The sequence below is a fragment of the Centropristis striata genome, chromosome 17 (assembly GCF_030273125.1).
Source record: "Centropristis striata isolate RG_2023a ecotype Rhode Island chromosome 17, C.striata_1.0, whole genome shotgun sequence".
Taxonomy (NCBI): Eukaryota; Metazoa; Chordata; class Actinopteri; order Perciformes; family Serranidae; genus Centropristis; species Centropristis striata.
The window spans coordinates 19,125,505-19,150,973 of NC_081533.1; the positions used below are offsets into that span (position 1 = coordinate 19,125,505).

Here is a 25,469-nt window from a genome sequence, read left to right on the forward strand (position 1 = left end):
TTCTATTAACACACCTAGCTCTTATTTTGAAAGCTGCATGTGTTTAGCGACAGAGAGTAAGTCGCTTTTTGTGATTAAAACAACTTTAATTGTTAGCCTTACGCCACTACATCAAGAAGTAGGAATGTTGCCAATATCATGATATGCATTTTTTTAACCGTAAAAAAATATACCGATATTATCGTGAACGATACGATATGGCACACCCCTAATTTGTATGTGTACTCTAAGCCTTGTGAATTGCTTATTTTTTGCGGAATAATGTAACATCTTTACACTTCGAGTTAAGTGATAAGGGTGAGTTTGAGTATGGAATAATCCAAACTATTCTAATTTCTAGTCATCTGTAACCCATAAACATCATTATATTCTTCTGCTGGAAACTTTGCATTTACTGTATCTTTAAAGGATTTCAGCTGTAACTCTGCTTCACTTACAATCACTCTTAAACAGTAAGGAGTCAGTGGTTGGATCTGCTCAAGTAAACAAGTACCTGAGTATATCAAGCCCATTTTGAATCAACATGCTCCTTTTAGAGAGCTTCAAGAAACTACTTCAGTTTCCTCTGCTCTCCATTTGCACATTCAACAAGCACTAGGCCAAATTAGAAACCTGGAGCCCTGGAGTTCGGTGCAAATTAAATCGGTAAATTTGGCAGCTGAGGATCTCTTTAGATGTTTGTTAGTTATATTTACTGGTTCAGTGGTCTCATTACTTAATGCATTATATTAATTTAGGAAATACAAGCTGCCCCCCTGCACTGTTTAATGAGAACCTACTGCACTTCTAAAACATAATTTTCCTTTTTTTAGTGCATTAGGATAATAACCATGATAATTAGAAGACCCCAGCATTGCTCCATAGATGTTACGGTCATTTTAAAATTAAAATAAATATATATTTAGGATTCTAAAGGACTGGTAGCTGAAGTGTTGCCGAAGCACATTCACTTTTCTGTCCTTGATCCTTGAGTTATTTTGTGTTTTGATTCTGTGAGAAATTGCTTTATTTCAAGATATCTTGAAGCACTTTACAGCACCATTTGTATTAAAAAAAATGCATTTCAAGAATGTCAGGTTTGCTTAAAACATGTATTGCTTGTAAAGGAAGATACAGTTAAAAAAATACCATTTGTTTGGCTACAGAATTTTTTGACTGAAGGCCACTTTTTATCACACACACACACATGTCTGATTTTTTCAGCTGATGGTCTCTGAGTGCACACCCTGCACTCTCCTCTGTTCCAGGCTTTTTTTGTTCCATGTTCTTTCTGTGGCGGCTGATTGGCAGATCGAGGCTGAAGTGTCACCCAGCCCTCGGAGCCCAGCTGCACGTTGTGATCCTCTCCTCTCAGCGTGTCTTTGTTGATACAGCAGGGTTACCTCAGGGGCCTTATCTCAGAGGCCTTACACAATACCTCAGAAATGAACTCTTCCTGTGGTTCAAGGGTTAAAGCTGAATCTACTGCTCAAGGAACAGGATGTTGGAAAACTTTTTAATCAAATTAGAAGCATTTACACAGTGAAGGTTGAATGTAGCATGTCAGCAGTACATGCCCGTGAACAAGCAGAAATACTAATTCTACTGTTAATTAAATACAAATAGGAATTCAATAAAATCCTCTTTCAGCAGGGTTGTGATTATCTTTCTGGTGACTGGGCCTCTCGAAGGGTACACTTTAAAGCAGGGAATTATATGCAGCTTTTTTCATACGGAAGAGGATTGGGGCCAGGTAGGAGAAAAAAATAGGAAGTTTTATTTTCTATAATGTAGTTTGAGAATAAAGTTAACTTTTTGTGTCTGGCAAAGTTGGACAATTTTTATTTTATTTATTTATTTATTTTTTTTTACAGATTTGTAGTTTCTGTGTCAATAAGTCATCAGAGGAACATTGTTTTCTATCCGAACAGTTAGGTAGACTGCTAGCTACAACCTGATTTTCTTCAGTGTCATAAAATTAGCAATAACCACCGTACAGTGCAAAAAAGCCAACTTGTATTTTTTGGCCTAAAACAGTGATTTAAGTTGGTAAAACTTGGAAATATAAATTATTGACACTTACGGCCATAATGTAAGTTAGCACAACAAAGGAAGCCAGTTGTCTGCTCAAAAACAAGTTTGTGAGTTGTTGTTACTTATATCTTTAAGTTGGAGTTCAAAACAAGGGACAATAGTTCTGCTAACTCTCATTTCTTTGTTGTGAAATGCTGGAAAGCGGTGATATTCGGTCATTAGCGAAAGCTAGTGGCTAACTGATGCTAGCGGCTAACTGATGTTAGCGGCTCACTGACTCTAGCGGCGCTGCTTGTTACAGCTACAAGAGTAGCCATTAGTGTATCAATGCTAACTCAAAATTGTGGTCGCAACATTAGCTGAAATTTCATAGCGGCGTTACAATCGTGTTGAGTTGACAAAAATCTGAATTCAGAGTTGAGCAAACTCAAAAACAAAACGTTAAATATTTAGTTTAATTGTCCAACTTGAAATTTTATTGACGTTTGTTGCCTTGAAATTTTGACTTCACCCAACTTTTTTGCAGTGTATTAAAGGGTGTAGTAGAACTGAAATCCCCCTACACATAAATGAGATATTCTTGGTAGTAGCCTACTATGACTATTGTTTTGGGAAAATCTGCTTTTATGTAATTTATGTGAATTTATAGACACTAGTGCAGTGCCTGTAGGAAGTATGCATTCGTATAGTGGGAGATTAAGTAGATTTTTCAATTATGGCCAAATGAGGTTGTGTGTGTAAGTGGGATGTGTACACACACACACACACACACACACACACACAGACACTTCTTGCTTTTATAGATAGATATTTTAGCCGTATTGAGGAAAATCAGGTTGTATCTTGCCGTCTACCAAACTCAAGAAGTTGATTTTATTCTCGTCATTTTGACACTCAAAGCGCATAATTAATTTTTCCTCATTATTTGTATTCTCCTACCTGGCCCTAATCTACTCTGTATTTTGTAGTCCTCAATCCTTAAAAAAAAAAAAAAAAAGATTAAATTCTCTTCTTAATATAGCCTCTGTCTGAGTTTTGCCAGGATTTGAGAGGAACGTACGGTGCTTTTTCTGTCCAAACTGTACTGCAGCTCTCCAAGAGTTAACACAGCAGGGAAAAAGTCTCAAACACTGTGTTCTGAATCAACACTCCTTAATCTTTAAAAACATAAAACTCAATCATTTTTACTAATTCCAACAGGAATATTTCTTATTTTTCATATTAATCCTAAAAAGATCTGTCTCTGCTTTTTCAATGCAGTTTATTTAAAAACTTGAGTTTACGAAAACACCATGTAGTTGTTTGTTACAAGACTGTGGAGTAACCTTTTACATGTTACGGGTATTATTCACAAGTAAATATGTTTTTGTACACTGGAAATGGAGCCCATAAATCACTACAGCAAACTTAAGGTAGCGACGCAAGCAGCATGGCCTAGAAAGGTAGTCATCCCTATCGGAACCAAGCAGAATCCATCACTGCATTATGAGAGTCTCTGAGGAGAGATCGGAAGGTGCTATTGACACACACACACACACACACACACACACACACACACACACACACACACACACACACACACACACATTCTTGTACTTCTATCTTTGTGAGGACCCTCATTGGAACAGTGAATTCCCTATCAAGATTATAATAGTTTTGGATTTTTCATTAATTTTATTTTTACTTTCGTTGTCATTATTTTGTTTTTAATTTCAGTTAGTTTTAATGAGTTTTTAGAGTGAGTTTGCTCGTTTTATTTTTTTTATTTTTTATTTTTGGAAAATGCTTAGTTTTAGTTTAGTTTTTATTAGATGTAGTTTTTTGTAATGGGGTATTTGTTGGGTGGGAGATTAAAAGAGGTCACAGTAAATTTTGCCTTTATTTTCTTTGTCTGATCCATCTTCATTATGTATGAAAAAAGTTGACAAAGACGAAAACGAAGGACATTTCACTCTAATTTTAGTTAGTTTTGTAACCACAAAATACAGTTTCAGTTAGTTATTGTTTTTTTAAAAAACGTAAAAACATTTTTATTTTTATTTCAGTTTCCGTTATTTTGTTACGTTTTCATTAACTATAATAACCTTGTTCCCTAACCCTAATACATGGTTACCTTTACATAAACCTATTGTAACCTGAACCTTAAAACAAAGTCGGAACTCTCAAAAAAAAGCCGAAATGTCCTCACTTCTCAAAAATGTCCTCACTATGTTGGTTTAAAATGTGTTCCGGTCCTCACAATGTAGGAGGTACAAGAACACACACACACACACACACACACACACACACACACATACACGTAAACAAGGAGCTGCTGCTCTTTCATATTAATTGGTCCATTACAGAGAGTGATGATAGGTTATGCTTGGTTGTCAGAAGCTGTCATATTTGGTGTGACAGCAACACCTCCTGACTGAGTGATTTAAATAGTCCATTGTGCAGGCCCGACTGCTGTCGCACAAGCTTTTGTAAATGCATGAGCTGGTTGTGAACTGGAGGTAAAGATCCTGATACACAAGTAAAGATAAGGTTAGAGGAGGAGTTAAGAACAGATCAGGCACCACTTTTTATTAATATTTGTGAGGCTATAAGTCAATTACCCTGTAAACACTTTAATATTATTATTTTAACACCTATTCCCTGAGTAATTTAATCAAGACTATGAGTGACGAAAAGGTTTTCCATGAACTGAAAACACAGATTTAAAAAGTGAAAAAAAGCAACTTTTTTCTCGCAGATTCACCACTTTAACCCTTAATAGGGCACTCATTGAAATACTTGCAAATTCCAAATTTCAGCCCTAGAGAATATTGGAGGGTATTACATACTGCCAGAATGTGTAAAAAAAAAACATACGAAAATAATAGTTTGAGAAAAATATTTACGAGATTAAAGTGGCAAATCTACAAGAAAAAAATGCGCAGATTTATGAGATTTAAAGTGGTGAATCTGTGAGAAAAAAGTTTCTTTTTTTCCCATTTTTTTTCTCGTAAATCTGCAACTTTTTTTCGCGCAGATTTGCCACTTTAAATCTCTTAAATCTGTGACTTTTTTTCTTGTAGATTTGCCACTTTAATCTAGTAAATTTGCAACTTTTTTCTCGAAATATTACCTGAAGTTACCAAATATTGCTAACAATGCTAACTCAATTTTGAGTTAGCATTGATACGCTAATGGTTACTCTTGTAGCTGTAACAAACAGCGCCGCTAGCATCAGTTAGCCGCTAGCGTCAGTTAGCTGCTAGCATCAGTTAGCATCAGTTAGCCGCTAGCTTTCGCTAATGACCAAATTTCACAACAAAGAAATAAGAGTTAGCAGAACTATTGTCCCTTGTTGTGAACCCCAACTTAAAGATATAAGTAACAACAACTCACAAACTTGTTTTTGAGCAGACAACTGGCTTCCTTTGTTGTGCTAACTTACATTATTGCCCTAAATGTCAGTAATTTATATTTCCAAGTTTTACCAAATTAAATCACTGTTTTAGGCCAAAAAATACAAGTTGGCTTTTTTGCAGTGTACTAGAAGTGTAAATCAATGGTTTAGAAAGTGTCCATCATGATGCTGATCGTTCTGTTTGTTTCTATCGTCTCTCTTCAGGCTCAGCTCAGAGAGCTTCAGCAGGTCGCCGAGGACCTACAGATCAAATTAGAAGAACACAGAAGGAAGAAACACGAGGCCGACCGACTCAAAGAGCAAACACTGAAGGCACTGGAAGCAGGGGACAGCAGTAAGTGTCCTGCCACCTTTAACCTGCCATGATTTAGTTTGAGACGATTCAAAGCAATTTGCTCAATCCACAGAATTGCTTCAGTTTGTAGATATAGTTAGGACATTGTTGCAGCTACCACAGGGCAGCTTCCGTTTTATTTCACCTCGGCCTTACACTGAACAAAAGTAAATTGACCCCAGCCCCTCAGGCCACATAGTCAGGATGACAAATGGTAGAACATCAGGAACAGCTGGAAGGGTTAAATACTGATGCCTGTGCCATTGAAATAAATGGACTCTTAGAGGAGTGCTGAGCAGCAGCATATTGCAGTCCCACAGCTCTCCTTTCACGTTGCTCAAACCTTCAGAGAGAGAAGTTGCTTATGACTCACAGGAAAATTCCCTTATCGCTCCGAGCACCGGCTGGCTCGGCATTTTAGTGACGTTCAGACTTGCATACGTGAATGTACAGAAAGTTGTGTGGCTGGTTAGGAAATGGGGCTCAGTCATTTTTTTTGCACTGAAGTCCATAAGGATTTAGAGTTATTATATGTGTGTGTGTGTGTGTGTGTGTGTGTGTGTTGGGAAGGCAGGGGATAGAGGTTAGTGGAGGTAAATTAGCTCAAAGTGTTCGATTTAGAGCCACAAAAACACACCTCCCCCCAATCTGTGTCATTTTTTATCTAAAAGGGTAATATTATTTGTCTTTTTTAATGTCAATATACCAAATAGGGCTGGTATTCAGCCTAAATATATTGGGAAATGACTTTTGGTCCATATCGCTATGGACCAAAAGTCATTTCCCAATATATTTAGGCTGAATATCGATTTATACAATATATAGTCGTGGAAAATAATATTAGACCACCCTTGTTTTCTACTTGCTTTATTGTTCATTTTGATGCCTGGTACAACTAAAGGTACATATGTTTGGACAAATATAGTGATAACAACAAAAATAGCTCATAAGAGTTTAATTTAAGAGCTGATATCTAGACATTTAACATGGTTTTCTTGATAAGGATTTTGGTTAATATCAAGAAAACCATGGAGAATGTCTAGATATCAACTCATAAACAATGGTCTGGCATTTTTTTCACGACTGTATATCCCGATATTTGTATCGCAAAGTGAGAGCAAATGTTCAGTCAAAGTCAAAGCCAAATATGACATGTCACAAGTAGTTTTATTGAAACCGTTTGTTTAAGTGAGCAACATTTATATATAAAATATATATTTTTTTAACTATATTGATATATGCGATATGGTCTAATTCCATATCACATTTAAAAATATATCAATATATTTTTTATATCCATATATACATTGTAAACAATTGTCTTGTAAATTAACAGTAAAATACTGGCAGCAGGGTTTCCAGCATTCTACTGTTAATTTTACAGTTCCTCTACTGTTATCTACTTTACAGTATATAAAACCACATAGTGAATTACAGTAAAATCCTGCATTTCATTGATGTTTACAGTAGACTAAAACACAGTATAGTACTGAAGCTAGTTGCAATATTGTTGCTGTATACAATGCAGTCATTTTTTGTAAATAGAGCATATTACTGTCTGAAAGCCAATTACTACGAATTAAGCGCTGTCTTCACTGTAACCTCAGTCATTTTAATAAACCATATACTGAATGAGTTATTTAAGTAAAATACAGCCATTAAAAATGTGTACAAGAAGAGACTTAGCAAATATCATAGATATATATATCATATATTTTATGGGAAACGGCAAGCTACCTACAAATATTGCCCAGAATGCATTGTTTTCTACAGTATAATAACTTTTTAATGGAAAAAAGTATGTTACTGTCACAATTTGTTTTCTCACAGCAATCTGTTACAGTGTATATTGCCCGGCCCTAACACCAAAAAAACAACACATTCAGAATACTGTCATTTGTCTACTTTTTTTAGTATTTGCTGTCATGTTTTTCCACATTCTTCTCTGATGCCGTGAATTCTGGTAATTTATTGACTGTCTAGTGTCAAACTGGCCCTCAAGTAAAAGTTTTGATTGCAATAAAGGTCATTTGACTTTGCTGGTTCCTTTGAGTATGCATCCATCATGCTTCCCGCTGTGCGTTCTGACCTTTGCTGGACGTAACTGGCACCCCATGTTCCTGAGCCTGTCATCCCTCGCTTCCATTAGTGCTCATCTTCAGGGCGTAATACCCATCAATTTTCATTTCCGTGGTCGTGGTGGCATGTCTCGCCTGTGTTGGCTATCCATCTATGCTTTTATTATGCTGCTCTAATGACGCTTTGTGTGGTGTGTGTGTGTGTGTGTGTGTGTGTGTGTGTGTGTTGGGGGGGGGGGCGTCTGTGTGCTGAAGTTGAAGGGAAGTTCCAGTGACCTTAAGGCAACTTATCTAGCATTTTTCCTGCCTGCAACCTATGACATTCGTGCTGATTTAATACTTGAATTTTAGTGAATAAGCACCATTAATCTGCCAGCGATATAACTCAGCAAATACTTTATGGCTCCCCGCCTGGCCTTAATGTTATTATTTTGGGGTGGCGAGTTAATACTGCTTTCATGCACATTTTGAGTTCATTTGTGAAGTTAAAAATGCTTACACTAAAGCTGAAGTTGTAGTGGAGTTTAGTTATTGTCAAGGCAGTATTGTTTTTAGTGTTGTGTTAATATTCATAATTATTATTGCAACTTTCAGTTTGCAAACTGTAGCTTTATCCAACTTAATTCTCAGCTCATTGGCTTATTCACATACGGCTGCAGAACTGAACGCTCGGCCGTGTTTCAGTTCAGTGAGTAGTGATATGCAGTCATAGATTAAATTAAAATAAAAAAATACACAGATTGATTAAAAATTCCACGTGATCGACTTAATCGTTAACGACCATTAATCAATCATCCATTCATTATCCCCATCCCTACTCCAAGAGGAACAGGATCAGGTTTCGACTAGGGGTGTGCCTTATCGTATCGTTCACGATAATATCGGTATTTTTTTTACGCTTAAAAAAAAATGCATATCATGATATTGGCAACGTTCCTACTTCTTGATGTAGTGGCGTAAGGCTAACAATTAAAGTTGTTTTAATCACAAAAAGCTACTTACTCTCTGTCGCTAAACACATGCAGCTTTCAAAATAAGAGCATGGTGTGTTATCAGAATCCACCACAGAACTTACAAGAAGACTGTCAAAATAAGATGCCTTAAATAAAACATACAAGAACCTTTATTCTCTTATTCTCCTTATTCTATTTACAAAATTCATTAAAATATGCCCCCAGAACCCCTAAATGGTTATTTTTATTATTTGCACATACTCAAGAATCAAGTGTAATTTTTTTTTATTTGGCAACTGTTGAGATTTGCACTTCAAACTACATGTAAGATTTTTATTTATTTATACAGACTAAAAAAAATCATATTTTCTATATCTTTTTAAGTATTTCCTTATATCGTCAAGAATATCGTCATCGCAAAAATAGCCTGAAATATCGTGATATTCTTTCAGGGCCATATCGCCCAGCCCTAGTTTCAACCTGTCTTTTCAAAAGTTCTCCTTTTTCTGTCTTGCTGTGATAGTAACTTCACCTTTGAAGGCTTCTTTATCAGAAGGAGCTCCATTTCTTGCACTTCAATTAACACGATCAAACAAAAAACCCTGCAGTATTCAAATACTAATTTGAACGTCTATTACCATGGCAGGGTCAAAGCTTCAAAGCAGCCCTACATTTACATTCTGTGCAGTCAGACCACACCAGTCAATGTCAAGATGTCAATCTATTGACCCACTACTACACAGTCATATTGTTTGAATGAGTGCTTCCATGTAATTTATCGAACATAAAAAAAAAATTAAAAATCCTTAAACTACAGTGCACCCATGAGGACAAATATTGAGTTATCTCAATTAAATATAGGAGCATCACAACAAAGAAATCCAGTTATTTTCATGAGCGTCTTGTCTCTCCCTTTATGACCTGTCAATAGCCTGTGTCAAAATAGGAATGAAAAGCCAGAAGAACAAGCAGCTGAGCCTGCAAAGTAGAACTTAACAGTCTTTCCCTTTACTGCTGCTGTCGCTCAAACAAGTCTCCAGGGCTTGGTGCACAGTTATTGAGAAGTTTTAAAGGACCTGGGTTATTTGTACCCTCAAAGGAAATTGCAGTTTCTCATGGCGCAGTGCTTTTGGTACAATGAAACAATAATTGCAGGAGCATCGGAGATATTGAATATTGTTATTACAGGACAAGTTGCCCCATTTTATTCAACAAAGGAAAGTTTATTTTGTGCACATGGTTTTACTGGACTGTGAGCAGGTGCCATATTTGGAATAAATCCAACAAATAAGGCAAAATGTGATTATGAAGTTCTCCTTCTACAAGATTATCACAGATTAATAGGACCACGTTATTGAGCTGTATCCTGTCATTCCATTAATCACCTCAGTGTTTACGATTTGTTGCAAAGCATGCTGGGAAATCTGGTTAAATCCTCATTGAATAACAAAGACTTTGCGGTGCCTGGCTTGTCAGAAAGGGCACTGAACATGTTTGCTTGTTTTCTTTTTGGAGAAAAAAAATCCTTTTAAATGCCAACCTGGGTAAGCTTTGGGTTCACGTAGAGGTCTCTTTCTTCTCTGATGATGTTTATTTGATATGATCCCCTCATATAGAAGCACATTGTATTTTACGTCCGTTACTCTCTTTAATGGTACGTCCCAATATGCAAAGCTACACTGTCTCGGAGTTCACACACAGTTTGAAGGGATTTCCTCAGGTTCATCTGTAATCCATTGGTTGACCTGATTTCTCGAGCAAACCGTCTTCAAACCACCGCCCTGCTACTCATCTTTCCAAAGGTACACGAGTGCTGTTAGACACAATATAGCATAACTATTATTTGTATACATGCATATTTTATTTTGTGCGGGCAGTACATTCTACATTTTATTTTATTTATTTTTATCCCATTTTTAATTTATTTTATCTTATTGCATCTTACTGTTCTATTGTTTACTACATCTCATTGTATTGTGTTATCTATTTATTGTTTGTGCAGCACTTTGGAAACCTTGTGTTTGCTAAAATTGTGCTATATAAATAAAGTGGATTGGATTGGATTGGAACTAACTGAACTGAGATGGCAAACCATCCATTTTTTTCCTGAAGACCTTTTCAATTGAAATTGTTTTTGTTTCTTAGTTTTTGAAGACATGCCTTTATAATTTGCACAAACTAGGGATCAGTGTTCGATTAATGGTCGTTAAGAATTTGGACAACCACGTGGAATTTTTAATCAATCTTTGTATTTTTTTATTTTAATTTTATCTATGACTGCGTATCAGTACTCACTGAAGTGAACTAACTGCAATATCAATTCTAAAACACACAGAAATACAAGAGTAGTAATTTGCATAGTGGAGTATGTATAAAACAAAGTGATTAATCAATTGATTGATCGTTAACGTTATAGATACTCAAGTTGGCATGTTTCTTTCAAATGCTCATCCCTAGCACAAACAAAATCAAATCAGTCATTTCACAGTTGTGTCAAAAATGGACATAATTTATGGTCCTTCAAATTACATCCATATTTAGTTGTTTTTTTCCAACCATACAGTCATGCATAATGATTAGACTGAGTCATATTTATTCAGACATTTCCCCAGCAGTGGTAGACCCGTAGCAGAGTGTAAATGTTAGTTATTACCTAGTCCGATATGCCATTTTTATTCATGCAGGTGATCATAAAATTTTCATACGTGTATAAGTAAACCACATGGGCATTTGGTATAAGATGGTTCGACACAGAAAATCCTCACAGGATAACAACAGCTTCTCTATTCCCCACCGTACCTTAGCCTGTGGGAGATCATTACTGTTTGTAAGGGAAGATGATTATTGATTTTGCCATATACATAGTCATTTTACTAATTATTACAGGATGCCCAGAGGCAAAGAGGTATTTCACAGAAACGTGCGATCTGTACCTGGATCCTGAAAATCTGAATTTAAAGCTGCTTTTTGTTGCCTCGATTCTTCCGTCATTGTGATCAAATCTCAATATGCAGATGAGGCGGTTGGCGCTGATGGATGTTTTTGAATGTGGTTATCCTCCGCCTTATTGTAAGACACCTTCAGATGTTTTACTTTATTCTGGCGCCGGAGAGAGCTCATTTCACACCTGTTTGCCAGCTGTTTGCTGATGTCTTTATAAATTGGGTAAATTTGTAGCCTGTTTCTCAGTTTTGCTTTTGTCCTTCTGCAGTGCTATTAAACAACACATTTCCTCCAGATGTGTTCCCACTGATCCAGTAGCAATTCAGGTTCAGGTGGTACACTGCAAAAAAAGAAAAGTTGGGTGAACTCAAAATTTCAAGGCAACAAACTTCGATAAAATTTTAAGTTGGACAATTAAACTAAATATTTTACGTTTTGTTTTTGCGTTTGCTTAAGTCTCAATTCAGATTTTTGTCAACTCAACTGTAAGTTGTACTAACTTATAATTTTACATTATAAGTTATAATAACTTTTAATCCTTACTTCTGCTAACTTCTGCAATGTGCTGAGTTGGCACGATTGTAACGCCGCTATGAAATGTCAGCTAATGTTGTGGCCACAATTTTGAGTTAGCTTTGATACGCTAATGGCTACTCTTGTAGCTGTAACAAGCAGCGCCGCTAGCATCAGTTAGCCACTAGCATCAGTTAGCCGCTAGCTTTCGCTAATGACCGAATTTCACCGCTTTCCCGCATTTCACAACAAAGAAATAAGAGTTAGCAGAACTATTGTCCCTTGTTGTGAACCCCAACTTAAAGATATAAGTAACAACAACTCACAAACTTGTTTTTGAGCAGACAACTGGCTTCCTTTGTTGTGCTAACTTACATTATTGCTCTAAATGTCAATAATTTATATTTCCAAGTTTTACCAACTTAAATCACTGTTTTAGGCCTAAAAATACAAGTTGGCTTTTTTGCAGTGTACATTAGAACCACTGGTTTAATCTTTAGTCAAATGACAGTCTTCCCTCCGCCCATCAAGTCACGCTAACTTCTTAACCTCTGAGTTTCATGGGTGACTCATACTTTTTTGTCAGATAGCTTTGCACTATGACTACTTCTTCTCTTAAAATACAGACCTTTGCTGCTTTTACTTTTGCTTCTCCTGACACCTTTAAGAAATAATACATTCAGCTTGCACCTAGGCAGTCACTAGCAGGCTTAAACATTAGACTTACTCATATTTCTTCTTAAAAAGCCCCTGTCTAGTGTCTACAGATACTCTCAACATCTTTATATGTGTCTTTTTTGGCGTGTAACCCTATATATGTGGGATTTATTTTACAGAAGGCTGTATGGATATTAAGAAACATGCAATGAAAGACAGTATATTTGTCTTCCAGAATTCGGGATTTCAATAGAACTTTGCCTGAGGTAACCCAGATGCAGTAGATCCAGTGCCAAACATTTCATGTTCCCACTGCTTTGATACACTCCTATTTCTTCCTACAGTGAGAAATAGAATGGGGAACCCTCAACTGCTCATAAATGTACAGATGGATGACAAATTAAAGGAAAATCTAACATGACATGAGTAGTATAGAGCCAGGCCACCATAGACCTCCAGACCTGCTTTAGTGCTCCTTTGAGGGATGAACACAATTCCCCCACAAGATATTTCCTCATTCATTTATATTTATATATATATATATATATATATATATATATATACATACATACACAATCTTTATTTAATCAGGGAATCTCACTGAGTACAGCACATACAAAGGAAAAGCAAACAAAAACCAGAAATATAAAAATGGCATCAAAGACAATTACAGACTTACAGACTTTAACAATCTAAATATCTAAACAATGTCAGATTTTCAGTACATTTTTGAATAAAAAAAAGACCATATCTATGTGGATGGTGCACCAATATGAATATGCAAAGGAAATCATCTTTCTTTAAGATTATATACATATTTACATGTTATCATGAGTATTAGAAATAATAACTGAGACAAAAATATAATACTTAATTAAATAAACACCAGTACCATATTGAGTATGAGTCTGTTGCTGACTATTTGAATAAAGACAAAAGAAAAAAAAAGAAAATAGCTAACGCCATATCTAAATTTGCCCCGAGCATTGCTTTCTTCATTTTATATTGTGTAAAAATCGTTTCATATCAGCTCAAATTGTGCAACATGTACGCTGATTTTGATAGATAGTAGATCAGCTGGGTTGAGATTTGGTGACTGTAAAGGCTGTGTCATTTATTTCATTTTCATACTCAACAAACCATTCCCTGTGTGGGAACACCTGCATTTGATTTGTTGCTCCACTCTTTATTCCCATATTTGCTCTAATTTGGCCCTTGCCTATCTTTCTTTAATCATTTTTCTATAAACAGCCTTTTTTTGGTTTTTGGTGGGCACACATTTTTGGTTCATATTAATACTTCTCTTATATTGCTTAGAAACAGAAAAACGTTGTGTATATATAACGCTGTGCATAATCTCTGTGTATATTGCCTATCCTTTTACCTTTTTAAATATGTTTTTTATTAATATTTCTGGTGTTGTAAGTTCATATTGAAAAGCAGAGTTTGACACATGACTCAACACAGTCGTGTCATGACGTGTGTTTTGTCCAGAATAGTAGCAGAAGGCAGAAAGATGGAATAAGCAAAGGCAAATATGTGAACTGTATGATGTAAATTTGGCACATTAATTTGTCTCATCAGAATCAGAAATACTTTATTGATCCCCTGGGAGGAAATTTGCTTTGTTACAGTTGCTGCTGTATGAGAATAAAATAGAAAGTAAATCTGTAAATAATATAAAGATAAAAAGGTAAAAAAGCACACTACACCAAATATACAACAATATAAATACAAATGGAAGTCTTAGGTTAATAAAGATATGAATAGAAGAATAGAAGTATGAAATATCAAATAAATATGAAGTAAATAGAGATGTGTAATAAAATAAAATGGAAATATAGAAATAAAAATATAGATATGGACAAATTGAACTACTGCCCATGGTTACTAGAGAAATTCCGTATTGCACAGATAAATATTACAAATAAAGTTATTAATATAATATATTTTATGGTAACGCTTTATAATAAGGTCCTTAATAACCATTAATTAACAAGTAATAAGGCATTGTTCTCGCTTTAGATCCGGTAGTTGCAAAAAGCATAGTTAACTTGTAGTTAACTTATAATAGATGAGCAATAAAGTATATTTTAATATCAATAAGCAAACAAAATAAGATTAATAAAGGCATGGCAAAGACATAATGGGTGGGTCATGGGTGTTTGTAATGCCATTATTAACACTTGTATAAGCTTATAAACACACAATAATGTTAATAAGCATCTTGTAAGGACTTACAAGGGCCTTATTACTTGTTAATTAATGGTTATTACAAGGACCTTAATATAAAGCGTTACCTATTTTATTACTAATAGTTATTTGTGATACTTGTCTAGGCTGTTAAAAATGTCCAGTATTAACATGGTACACCTTTAGAGAGAATAAGGCAATGAGCTTATCACTAACCTGATGAATTTATGAACAAATTTAAATAAGCAAGCCATTGATTTTTATTTTACACTCCAATATTCTTCTCATGCTGCTGAATGTGACGCAGTATCTGAATCACTGATGCTGTAAGCCGCCACCATCTGATGCACCATTAAGGTTAAAGCACTTAAGTGCAGATTCTATGTTTATCCTTATAGTATGTGCTCTTCTAAAGGTTCACTGCAACATCTGTAGCCTTTTGATCCATTTCCATCTCAAAGGAAAGGTGTAATTTCCTGCCTGAAAATATTGCTTATAGTGTATAAAAGAAAGCAAAATGTGTGTTTTGTTAGCCTTGGAGTGCAGAGCTTACAATAACAAAGAAAGCTCTGCGTGGATACCACGGTCTGAAGCCGAGGCATAGATCTGCAGTCTCCTGCTGATATGTTCCATTTTCTCTCTTCTCTTTGTGCCTCTCTTATTTTACGAGTGTGCTGCGCTATCGCCAGGGCAACATGGGTGGATGAGTGATGGTGTCCATTAGTAAACATAGCCCCCTATATGTGCCATCGGCCTAAAGAGCCAATGTCTTGAACCTCCTTTCTTTCTTTTTTCTGCCCTCCTACTCTCTCTTCACTTATTTTCCACATTCTTCCCCACTCTTCCTCTTACCTTTTACCACATCGCCCCCCCCGCCCCCACTCCATCTTTTTCTTCCTCTCCTCCCTTCTCCATCTATCCTCCTTATGGTTGTTTTTCACAGCCACAGCTCTGCAGTAGAGGGAGGGATGAGACCATTTCTCTTCCTCCTTTGTGCACTCATTTTTTGCGAGACAGAGCGACTAGAGGATGGGTTGAGAATGTCGAGCATTAGGTTGGGAATAGAGCGCTGTTCAAACAAAAAGAATAGACCGCTAATATGACAGATGCTGTGTGTATTGCAGAAGAATATTAGCAAATCTAAGTTTTCCCCTTGGCTGAGTAGAGTCAACAACGAGGGTGAGGAATCTGGCTCCTCCAAAGACTGCTGCTGCTGCTTCCAGTCATGACGTGGGTGATGAGATGTTGTGTACAATCTTGCATCTCTTTAAACTTAAATCCCCCCCAAAAAACGGCGCGGCTTTATAAATATGGATTCAAGGTTCATTTTGGCAAGGCTGCATTTATGAACTGGGGGTTTAGTTTTTAGTTGCACCCCTACAGCACACACTCAACACAGGCGCTCTACTGTACGCTGGGAAAAAAAATGCTAATTTCACAATTAGCTTTTCTGTAATTAGTACGGAAAGGTAATTGCGGCGGATGTGCAATTAGCATTATGTAAAGTGCTTTTCCCCAGACTTAGGGGCCAATCAGTTTGCCCCTTTACATTCTCTGTTCTGCTGATGATGTGGGAGATGCTTAGTGCCGAACATAAGAGAACTTCCTCTCCCTCCCACTTCCAATGAATGCGATTCACAAAATGAATCAGTTGGGGTCACATGCTCGCTAGAAAGGGGGTTGGGGGAAGTTTTTGCGTCTCCTTTTCATCTGCCTGTGACTGTGAATGGGGAAGAGGGAAATCACTGTCATACCAGCCGTTACAGCACAAAGCCTCCTGATTGCATTCTGGACTCTGACATGGTTTTTTTTCCTACAGGGAAACCAAATGTTCTTGCACAGCGTGAACGACTCATTGCCTGATTGCCCAACAACCTCCATCCTCTCCCCCCTCCGCTCCCCACGTTTTTAAATCCAACTCCAGCTCAGTCCTTTTCTCCATCCCTGCCTCTCAGTTTGCATTCAGATGGATTAGTGTTTGTAGCAGCGATTGGCGATTAAAGAGCAAATCCAACATAGCTTTGTCATGACTCATTGTGCATATAACACGGTCAGCTAGAATGTTGTGTTTTAATCAGGTGATTTCACTTTAACCCAGATATAATTTTCCTTTTTTGTTTCTCCAGGTTTCAGACGTCACAACAGCACAGTAACCAGCACTTTCAACTTACTGGACAGCAATAAAGATGGCAGGTAACCAACATACTAGACAGCTGAAAAGCTTGTGGCTGCTGTTTTAATGCTAACCCGTTTTAATGATTCTGGAAACTGACACCCCTCCAAAGCCCACACATGTGTGATGTGTCAGCCTTCAAATGGTAATAAAAACAAAAACATTTGGTATTATAAATAGTGTTGGCAAGTTTCTTTGTAAAATCTACAGGATCCACGGATTTGTTTTTGTTTTTGATTTTCTTTGTAAGATCTACAGGATCCACGGATTTGTTTTTGTTTTTGAAGGCCACCACTGATATTTTTATGCTGAAACAGTTCTCCCTTAGGATTTTCCTCTTGCCAGGGTGAAAAGGCTTCCGTCACAGTATTTAGATTGCTATGAAATCCAATACTAAAGAAATTCTCAAAGCATATTTGCTTTCAGTTTGGGTTTTTCTCCTCCTACTGTGCCGTTTTAAAAAATGTACCAGAAAGAGCTTGAAGGCTGGGGAGTGTGAAAAAAAGGGGAACAAGGCTGAAGATTTCAAATCTTGCTTTATATTTCTACCAAATGATCTACTGTCCTTGAACATTGTGCTTCTCCAACAGAGCTGCACATTTTAACCACTGGATACTAAAATGAGCAAGGTTTAGTGAAAGAATATATCTGTGACACATTTCTGACATTTTTCATCTTTTTATGACACTTTAGTGTTAATACAACTCTGATTCCAAAAAAGCTGGGTTCCTGTGAAAAATGTAATAAAAACCGAAAGCAATGATTTACAAGCGACCTGCTTTCAATTGAATACAGCATAATGACAAGATATCTAATGCTCAAACAGTGAAACTTATGTAAATATATAAACTCATTCTGTATTTGGTGCATTAAATACAGCGACTGTTTTTTTTAATTCATGTTTTACACAGTGTCCCAACTTTTTTGCAATCAGGGTTATAAGTTTTGTTTGTGCACACAACCTAAAGTGATGTTTATGTTAACTTATGAAAAACAGAAAAAGAGCAGCATAGGTCCATTTTCAATGGGGCGTATACAAATCCAGTATTTTGAATGTATATATTAGTTCGTCCATAACATTTTAAGCTCATAGGTGATGTTTCCATATAGTGGCGGCATAGCTAACCTATTGCTCATTTTGTGATAAAAGCACCAAATTTGGTACATGTATAGCTTAATATATTTAGAAGAAGACTGGATATTGGGCCCTTGCATATTGGCTTTCTGATGACCATGCTTTTACTGGTAGAGAGCACCTGGGCCCCCTCTAAGCTGCTGTTCACATGTTTTCAACACCACAAATATTAATTACATAAAAGTTCAAGTGAAAATGTGATTGATTACAGTGTGTATTTACAACAATAACAAATCAAAGAAAATGCAACAAAATGGTAGATTGCCTCTACATGTTCTCGTATTTAATGGAACCCCTTGGTCCAATGTTCCGTCCGCGGTACATATAGTGCAATAGTATAAATATGTCTTTTTCTATCCATTGTTCTGATAGTACAACATAGTAATCCCAATTTCTTTGGAATCGGGATTATATATTTATATTTGTATATAGAAAATTATTCTGTCCAGAGAATCGGGTCATAGAGGATTCTTTAATCCCAGATCGGTGAGGTTTCAAAAGTGAATGTGTGGTTCTGAAATTTCAAGAAACGAAAAGCTTTCAAATCTATACATTTATATAAACTTAAACAACCTGGTGATACAGGTTTCCATTGATAAGAATACCGAATGTTACAAACACAAACTCGAAACTACAGAAAGATATGGCAATGGAAACAAACTCTAGAACTGGAGAAAGTAGAAAAGAAAAAGGCATTAACTGTCTACTTACCATAACAGGACCGTCATCTAGAGGCACATAAAGGACAGAACCACTGGTTTAAATCTATCACCAAAGCTCAACAGTCTCACTTATCTTTCTAATTTGTACTGTTAAATTACATCAAACCAAATATTCAGTGTGTAACCACTTGAATATTGTAAAGCCTTTGTCGTTTAAAACTTGTTCTAAGACCCGACTTTGAAATATAATTCTTAATATTAATGGTAAGTGTAGTTCTTTCAAAAGCACATTTTTGTGATTAATTTAACAGCCACCAACTAATTAACTAATTGAATTAAAAGCCAACTAATTGTGTAAATTGTGCAACAAACAAAAACTCCTTTTGGGAAGGTGTTTAGTTTCATTCATAGGCTGTGTGTTGAAACAAAGGGAGCTTTATGTACAGAGTAAAACATGTAATTTCTGTCAGTGTGGATGAGGGGAAATATTACCATGTCGCACGGGGCAACAAATTCACAGAGCTCATGTTCAATCTCTTGTAGTTGTTGTCCTCAAGAGAAATCTTGCTAATGCAGTAAAGTGAAACACAAACATCATAAAAGATGAGTAAGAAGAAGCAGATCCATAACACCTCTGGATTAAAATAAGGGCTCATATTTCTGCTCTCATGTTTATCGTATATTTTATTGCTCATGCTATAAGATAAATGAGTGTTCCTTGAGTACCTAATTCACATCAATATGTATATATACTACACTCATTAGTTCCACCTTACCTTCTGATGCAGTGAAGTCTCATCAGTCTGAGCTGAGTGCACACATCTCATTCCCTGAAACTCCTACACCTATTTGTTCTTCAGCAAACTTCAAAAAAGTAATTCATTGCCTTATTTGCATTGTTTAATTTTAAAGTCCCAATAGACCCACTTGTCGCCCCCTTACCCGATCTCCCAGCTCCCCCCTCAGCCACCCGAGCTGACTCACATGCTGTCGTGAGCAGTGTTTAACCTCTGCCAGCTCTAAAGAGAATGACATCCATTTTGCTTTCAAGCGAGATACTTAAATTTGCTGGTGGCTTGCAGAAAAACAGAGCGCGTCATATCCAATGAGCCTGTCCCCTTTGTGCTCTTTCTCTGCTGCTATCCCCACCCTCACGATCCCCACCTACCCACACCACGCCTGGAAAAAAAAAAATCAATACTGCTTAAGCTAACTGGGCATATTCTCCCGGAAAGGAAGCAGGGCTGGGCATAGTAAACTGAAAGCGCTATAAAACATATGGCTGCATCGAGGATGAAGTGCTTGTGCAGCGATTTTCCAGGGAGCGCTATGTGCCCACTTATGCATTCCTGCGCCTGGATGTGTACCATTATTCAGCCCTTCTGCCCCCCCAATCCCTCCCCAGCTCTGCCTCCATCCATCCACCGTGTCTCTCCGCAGGCTGCGCTTAAACAAACACATTACTAAGCTGAAATATCTGCAAGTGCCGCTCATTTCTATACAGCCATTGTTTCAGTCCGTCAGTCAATGGGATTCGGTGAGCTGGCCATCTTGAGGCAGGACATGTATTGATGCCCATTTGAATAAAGCAGGAGCTGGAGGATTTGTATATGTATGCAACATCACCATTTTTTCTTGTAAGGCTCTGCAGCTCACACGCCAAAGTGTCAAGCTTGATTTAGTTTCCGTTTAGATAAATGCAAAGTCCAAAGTCACTGGTATACCTGATGCTTGCAGATTGCCTGGCAATTTGCTGACTTTGAACCGGATTAGCATGCACATTGCAGACTCTTTATCTTGTACAAAAAAGCTCTTGGCTTTGTCCCTAATGACACTTAGCAAAACACTACCCCGTTCTTAATCCACTCGATTGGAATTGCTAATTATCTTTAATGCAGATTCACAGATAATTGTTCTCTCATTTATACTGTGAACTAATCTCATTTTTGTGTCTATTTAGCCACCAATAATTGCTTCACAACAAAAATGGCAACTCGTTTTTTTTCAGGAAGTTTTGAATCCACTCTGATTTGCATAAAGAAATATGTCGGAAGCCAACGTGCTGCTTACTAACGTCGTAATTGTCTTTTAAAACAATTCTGAATAAGGGTTTCCATGAGCCTGGAAAACCTGGAACCTGAACAACTGCTGACAGATTTTCCTCTGAAATGCCTGGAAAATTACTTGACTCCTGTTACCTGAAAACAGGCACATTTGTGCGTGGATTGTGAAAGTATTATTAAATCAGTGGCAATAAATGGTCTTATATTATTATTAATTGCAATTACTTTTCGGAAAAAATATATCATCCAATAAAATATAGTAATTGTTACAGGCCTAGTCGATCCACAAATACAGATTTAACACTTTAAATGCAAAACTGCAGGTTTTTCAAATGACAGTCCATGAAAAATGCACAAACAAAGTTTTTTTTTTTTTACAAATAGACATCTATTTTTACAAATATTGCACATTTATTTAAATGCCAACTTCCAAGTCAAAAGGAATTTTGTGTTTGTGGATAGCAAAACACATTTGTAAAGCATGGAATATGTGCATATACCAATCATTTCTAGACCTTTTTCTGTGCTTAATATTCTATAACGAACCTATGCATGGTAAATGATCAATTTGACTGGCTCAGTTCAGTGAAGCTACTGCCGTATTACCTGGATTAGTTTTGTCGTTGAAGGTTAATACCTATTATCATTAATTTATCAGAAATTGCTAACTGATCTGGATAGAACCATCTGCCATCAGGTGATGCCTGAACCGGATCATTGCTGGAAAGTAATCTCTAAGAAAAAAATAGGAGCACTAGAAGTGTTCCTGTGATTTGTAGGTTAGCGTGTTCAGACATCAGGTCACATCGAGAACATGTAGTTGGTTCAGTCTGAAAGTTTCTTCCCATTAGTTTGTACTTTGGGATACAAAATCTCCCCACACATTGGTCATTAAGGTAGCTTGTGGACTTCCTCACCATTATTTCATCCCAAACCTTCCCAAGCATTACACACAAGTGCAACCCACTGTGCCAGCTGGCAGGCAGTTGGCAGCCCAGTGCAGGATTAACTGGTACCAGTATGCTGGCCTATAAATAGAGTCGACCAACTGCTTCAGGAAATGAACCATGATGGAGCCTCCCAAAGGCCCACAAACAGGTTGTGCTTTTTATCCCCTCCTCTCTGTCAGGATTATAACTATGCGTGTGTGAGAGTGAGTTCCCTAATGTTTATTACTGTCTCTTTCAGTCAAGCCCACTGTAGGTCTGCATTGCAAAGCACCTGCTTTTATGATGCCATATATATATATATATATATGTGTATAAATACCCTTTGTGATTGGGGCCAAAGCCAGTTTTCTTCATGCAAGATTTTCAGAGCGGCCACTCTGCAGCCTCTGTGCCGCCTCACAATGGAGAGAGCTATTGTTTTTCTCCAGCACTTACCCCAAGCATTGATCCTCTGTAGTGGAACAAGCTATTCGCTTTGTATGTTTGCCTGCACTTCCGCTTTTGATGGACTCCCAGGATTGATCCTGGCTATGCAGTCATTATCTCAGCTCAGTAATGTTAGTTTAGGTGGAACCTCAGGAAGAAAGACACCAGCAGGGAAGAGTGGCTTAAGAAAAGATCTAAGTGTTCCCGGATAAGAGGTGGTGTGTGTGATTTTTGATTGTGCCACTCAGAGCGAGATAAATGGAACGAGAATCCGAGTCGATGCAGTGTTGACTAAGCCCAAACTGACCTTAAGAATGAGCTCACCCAAAAAGGACAATGTTCACCTTATCCCCATATCAGTTGAAACACCAGTAACATTTGTTTTCAATTCAATATACAGCGAGTTAGCTGCTGCTGCTTTATCCGGTCATCTGGAGAGGAAAACAGAAGTACAGACTGCTTCATTGATAACTGCAAACAACTTGTGCACTGTAATCCATGTTCTGTGAAGCCAAAAGATCGAGCTTGGAGAGGGTTTTTTTCCAGTTTTGCTAGAAAACTTAACTTTTGTTGGTGCCAGTTGCAGTGAAGGCTTCAAGATGTTCATAGAAAAAAATATTTTTCCTAAAGTATGCTTAGATAAAATAAAAAATTACTACAATTACTATCTGTCACAGAATGCGGCTGTTTGAGTCTATGACCCATGAAATAAACCGTTCATTTGCTTTATAATGAACTGGGTCTATGGTGACACTCTTTGGGTAAAAATCTTACGCAGCGCACAGTTGGTGACCATTTTCCATCACACAGCAGTGATCGGTCTTTTAGAGAGGGTCGTCAGAGCTAACACTCGCTCTTCAACTCATTTTTGCAAGCGTTTCCAGTCAACGGTCGCTAAAGCGGAACAAATGAGGAAAAGAAAAAATTCAAAGACAAGTGAAAGTGAGATCCAAAACACATTCAATTACCACTTGTCGCCATAGGTCCTGCCAAAGAAAATGAAACAATAATCTTTGTAATTGTAATTAAATTGAAACTATGAGGCATGCTAATATAGTGTTGTAATAATAGTGTGATTTTGATATGAGGCACATTTTGAAATAAACTTAATTTCATTTAGCTCATCTCAAGACTGAGAAGAATGTATATGTTATTAGATATGTTTCATATTTTTAAGTTGACTTGAATTAATGAATGTAGTATTTTGGCTCTTTTATTAATTTGTAGGACGCTGTGTAATTGTGTAGAACAGGGGTAGGCAACCTGCAGCTCCAGAGTCACTTGTGGTGTCTAGTTAGGCCAGCTTTCAACTTTCCAAACTCCTGAGATACTCCTCTCACCTGCACTAGGGTCCTAAAATCATATTAATATATGCTCTCTAAGTCCTATTAGCAATGTTGGAAGGCTAACTAAGACTCAGTAGGCTGTTTATCTTCATTGTAAGGCTCAAAATTCTGTTTTCAGCTCCATTTTTCTCTTTTTTCGGGCCAACAATGGCTCTTTTGTTGGTAAAGGTTGCCGACCCCTGGTCATTTCCAGTTGTTGTACCAAAATACTCCAAAAGAACTAAGACTAATACACTGCTGTTACCTGTGTCTGTTTTTTCCAAACTCAACAGTATAACCGTGGATGAAGTCCAGGCTAAAGTGGCACTGGTCCACGATGAAGAGAGAGTTCTTTCTGAAGATGAAGCAGTAGTGAGTAGTCTTTTATTCTTACTGTTAATACAACAATGCTGCTAGCTATAGTGAGATGTGTTGGCCACAACAATTGCAATGGCCTAATGCCTGCAACAAGGTTGTATTAGATGTGGATGAATATGCTATCTGACCTTGAAGCACTTGGTTTCTCTGAAAAACAACAAAAGAGCGTGTAGCAACGTATATCTCATATACTGTAAGTCAGGGATTCCCAAAGTGTGGTGCGTGGACCCCCAGGAGTGCACGGGCTGCTGCTAGGGGGTGCGCGAGATGGAAAATGTAATGGCGGTCTGATAATTACACAATTGCATTTTTTCCCCCCACACGAAGACAAAGACGTGTAAATAAACATTTCCTTTGTAAAATGTAAAATCAAAAACAGTAATATTAATTAATTAATAAATGCAGGCTATTCAAAATGCACTTCATCTTAAAATGAAGCATAGAAGAAGTTATCTTCCATTTTTCCAACCTGTGTTATGATGACTGGGTTGTGTTTTAGCTCCACGCTCATTTAAACTTGCTGCAATTTTTGTTCAACGCGGCTCAAAATATTATAACATTTTCCCCAGTTTATCTGCTTTCTGCCTCTGATCCTGAGCCTGTCATCATCCTCTTTGCTCTTAAAAGTGGAAGCTTGAGCATAACTTTGTTGCATTATATTGAAACTGTGTTACAGATGAATTCAAATGCGAGAGCGCATTGTTGTGATGGTGATTATTTTACTATATGTGTGTTCTGGTCATTTGAGCATGATTAAACATGCCGCCTTTAATATGGCTATAAAAAAGCTTATTGCATTTTGTTTTTTTTTGAAGGTGTGGGGGATTGGGGGTGCGTCAACCCGGTTGGGACATAGAAGGGGGTGTGCGGCTAAAAACATTTGGGAACCGCTGCTGTAAATAATCTAAATACATACTTTTTTTCTGAGGCAAGACATTACATGCAAAAACATTTTGCTTCTATTACATGTCTACAATCAGACAAGTGGAAAGAAAACATCCCAAATACACATTTAGGTTTTTATTTTACTATCTTTGAATCCGTAGATTTCTTGTAAATTCACCAAAGTTAGCATTTGACAATGCCTCATTTGCATATATAAACATACAATTTTAGACCACCTTGTTTTCTCTAATATCTTGTTCATTTTAAAAGTAATCTATCTATCTATCTATCTATCTATCTATCTATCTATCTATCTATCTATCTATCTATCTATCTATCTATCTATCTATCTATCTATCTATCTATCTATCTATCTATCTATCTATCTATC

The 25,469-nt window shown here is 37.0% G+C and overlaps 1 protein-coding gene across 1 annotated transcript in view; it reads left to right on the forward strand.

The window, feature by feature from the left end:
* Positions 1–25,469, forward strand: part of LOC131989755 (glucosidase 2 subunit beta-like) — a 176,554-nt gene that overhangs the window by 15,148 nt on the left and 135,937 nt on the right. Inside the window, exons 6-8 of the mRNA XM_059355074.1 lie at positions 5,615–5,744; positions 17,208–17,274; positions 24,109–24,187. Of these exons, the coding sequence (XP_059211057.1) occupies positions 5,615–5,744; positions 17,208–17,274; positions 24,109–24,187 (276 nt within the window). The remainder of the gene's footprint in view (positions 1–5,614; positions 5,745–17,207; positions 17,275–24,108; positions 24,188–25,469) is intronic.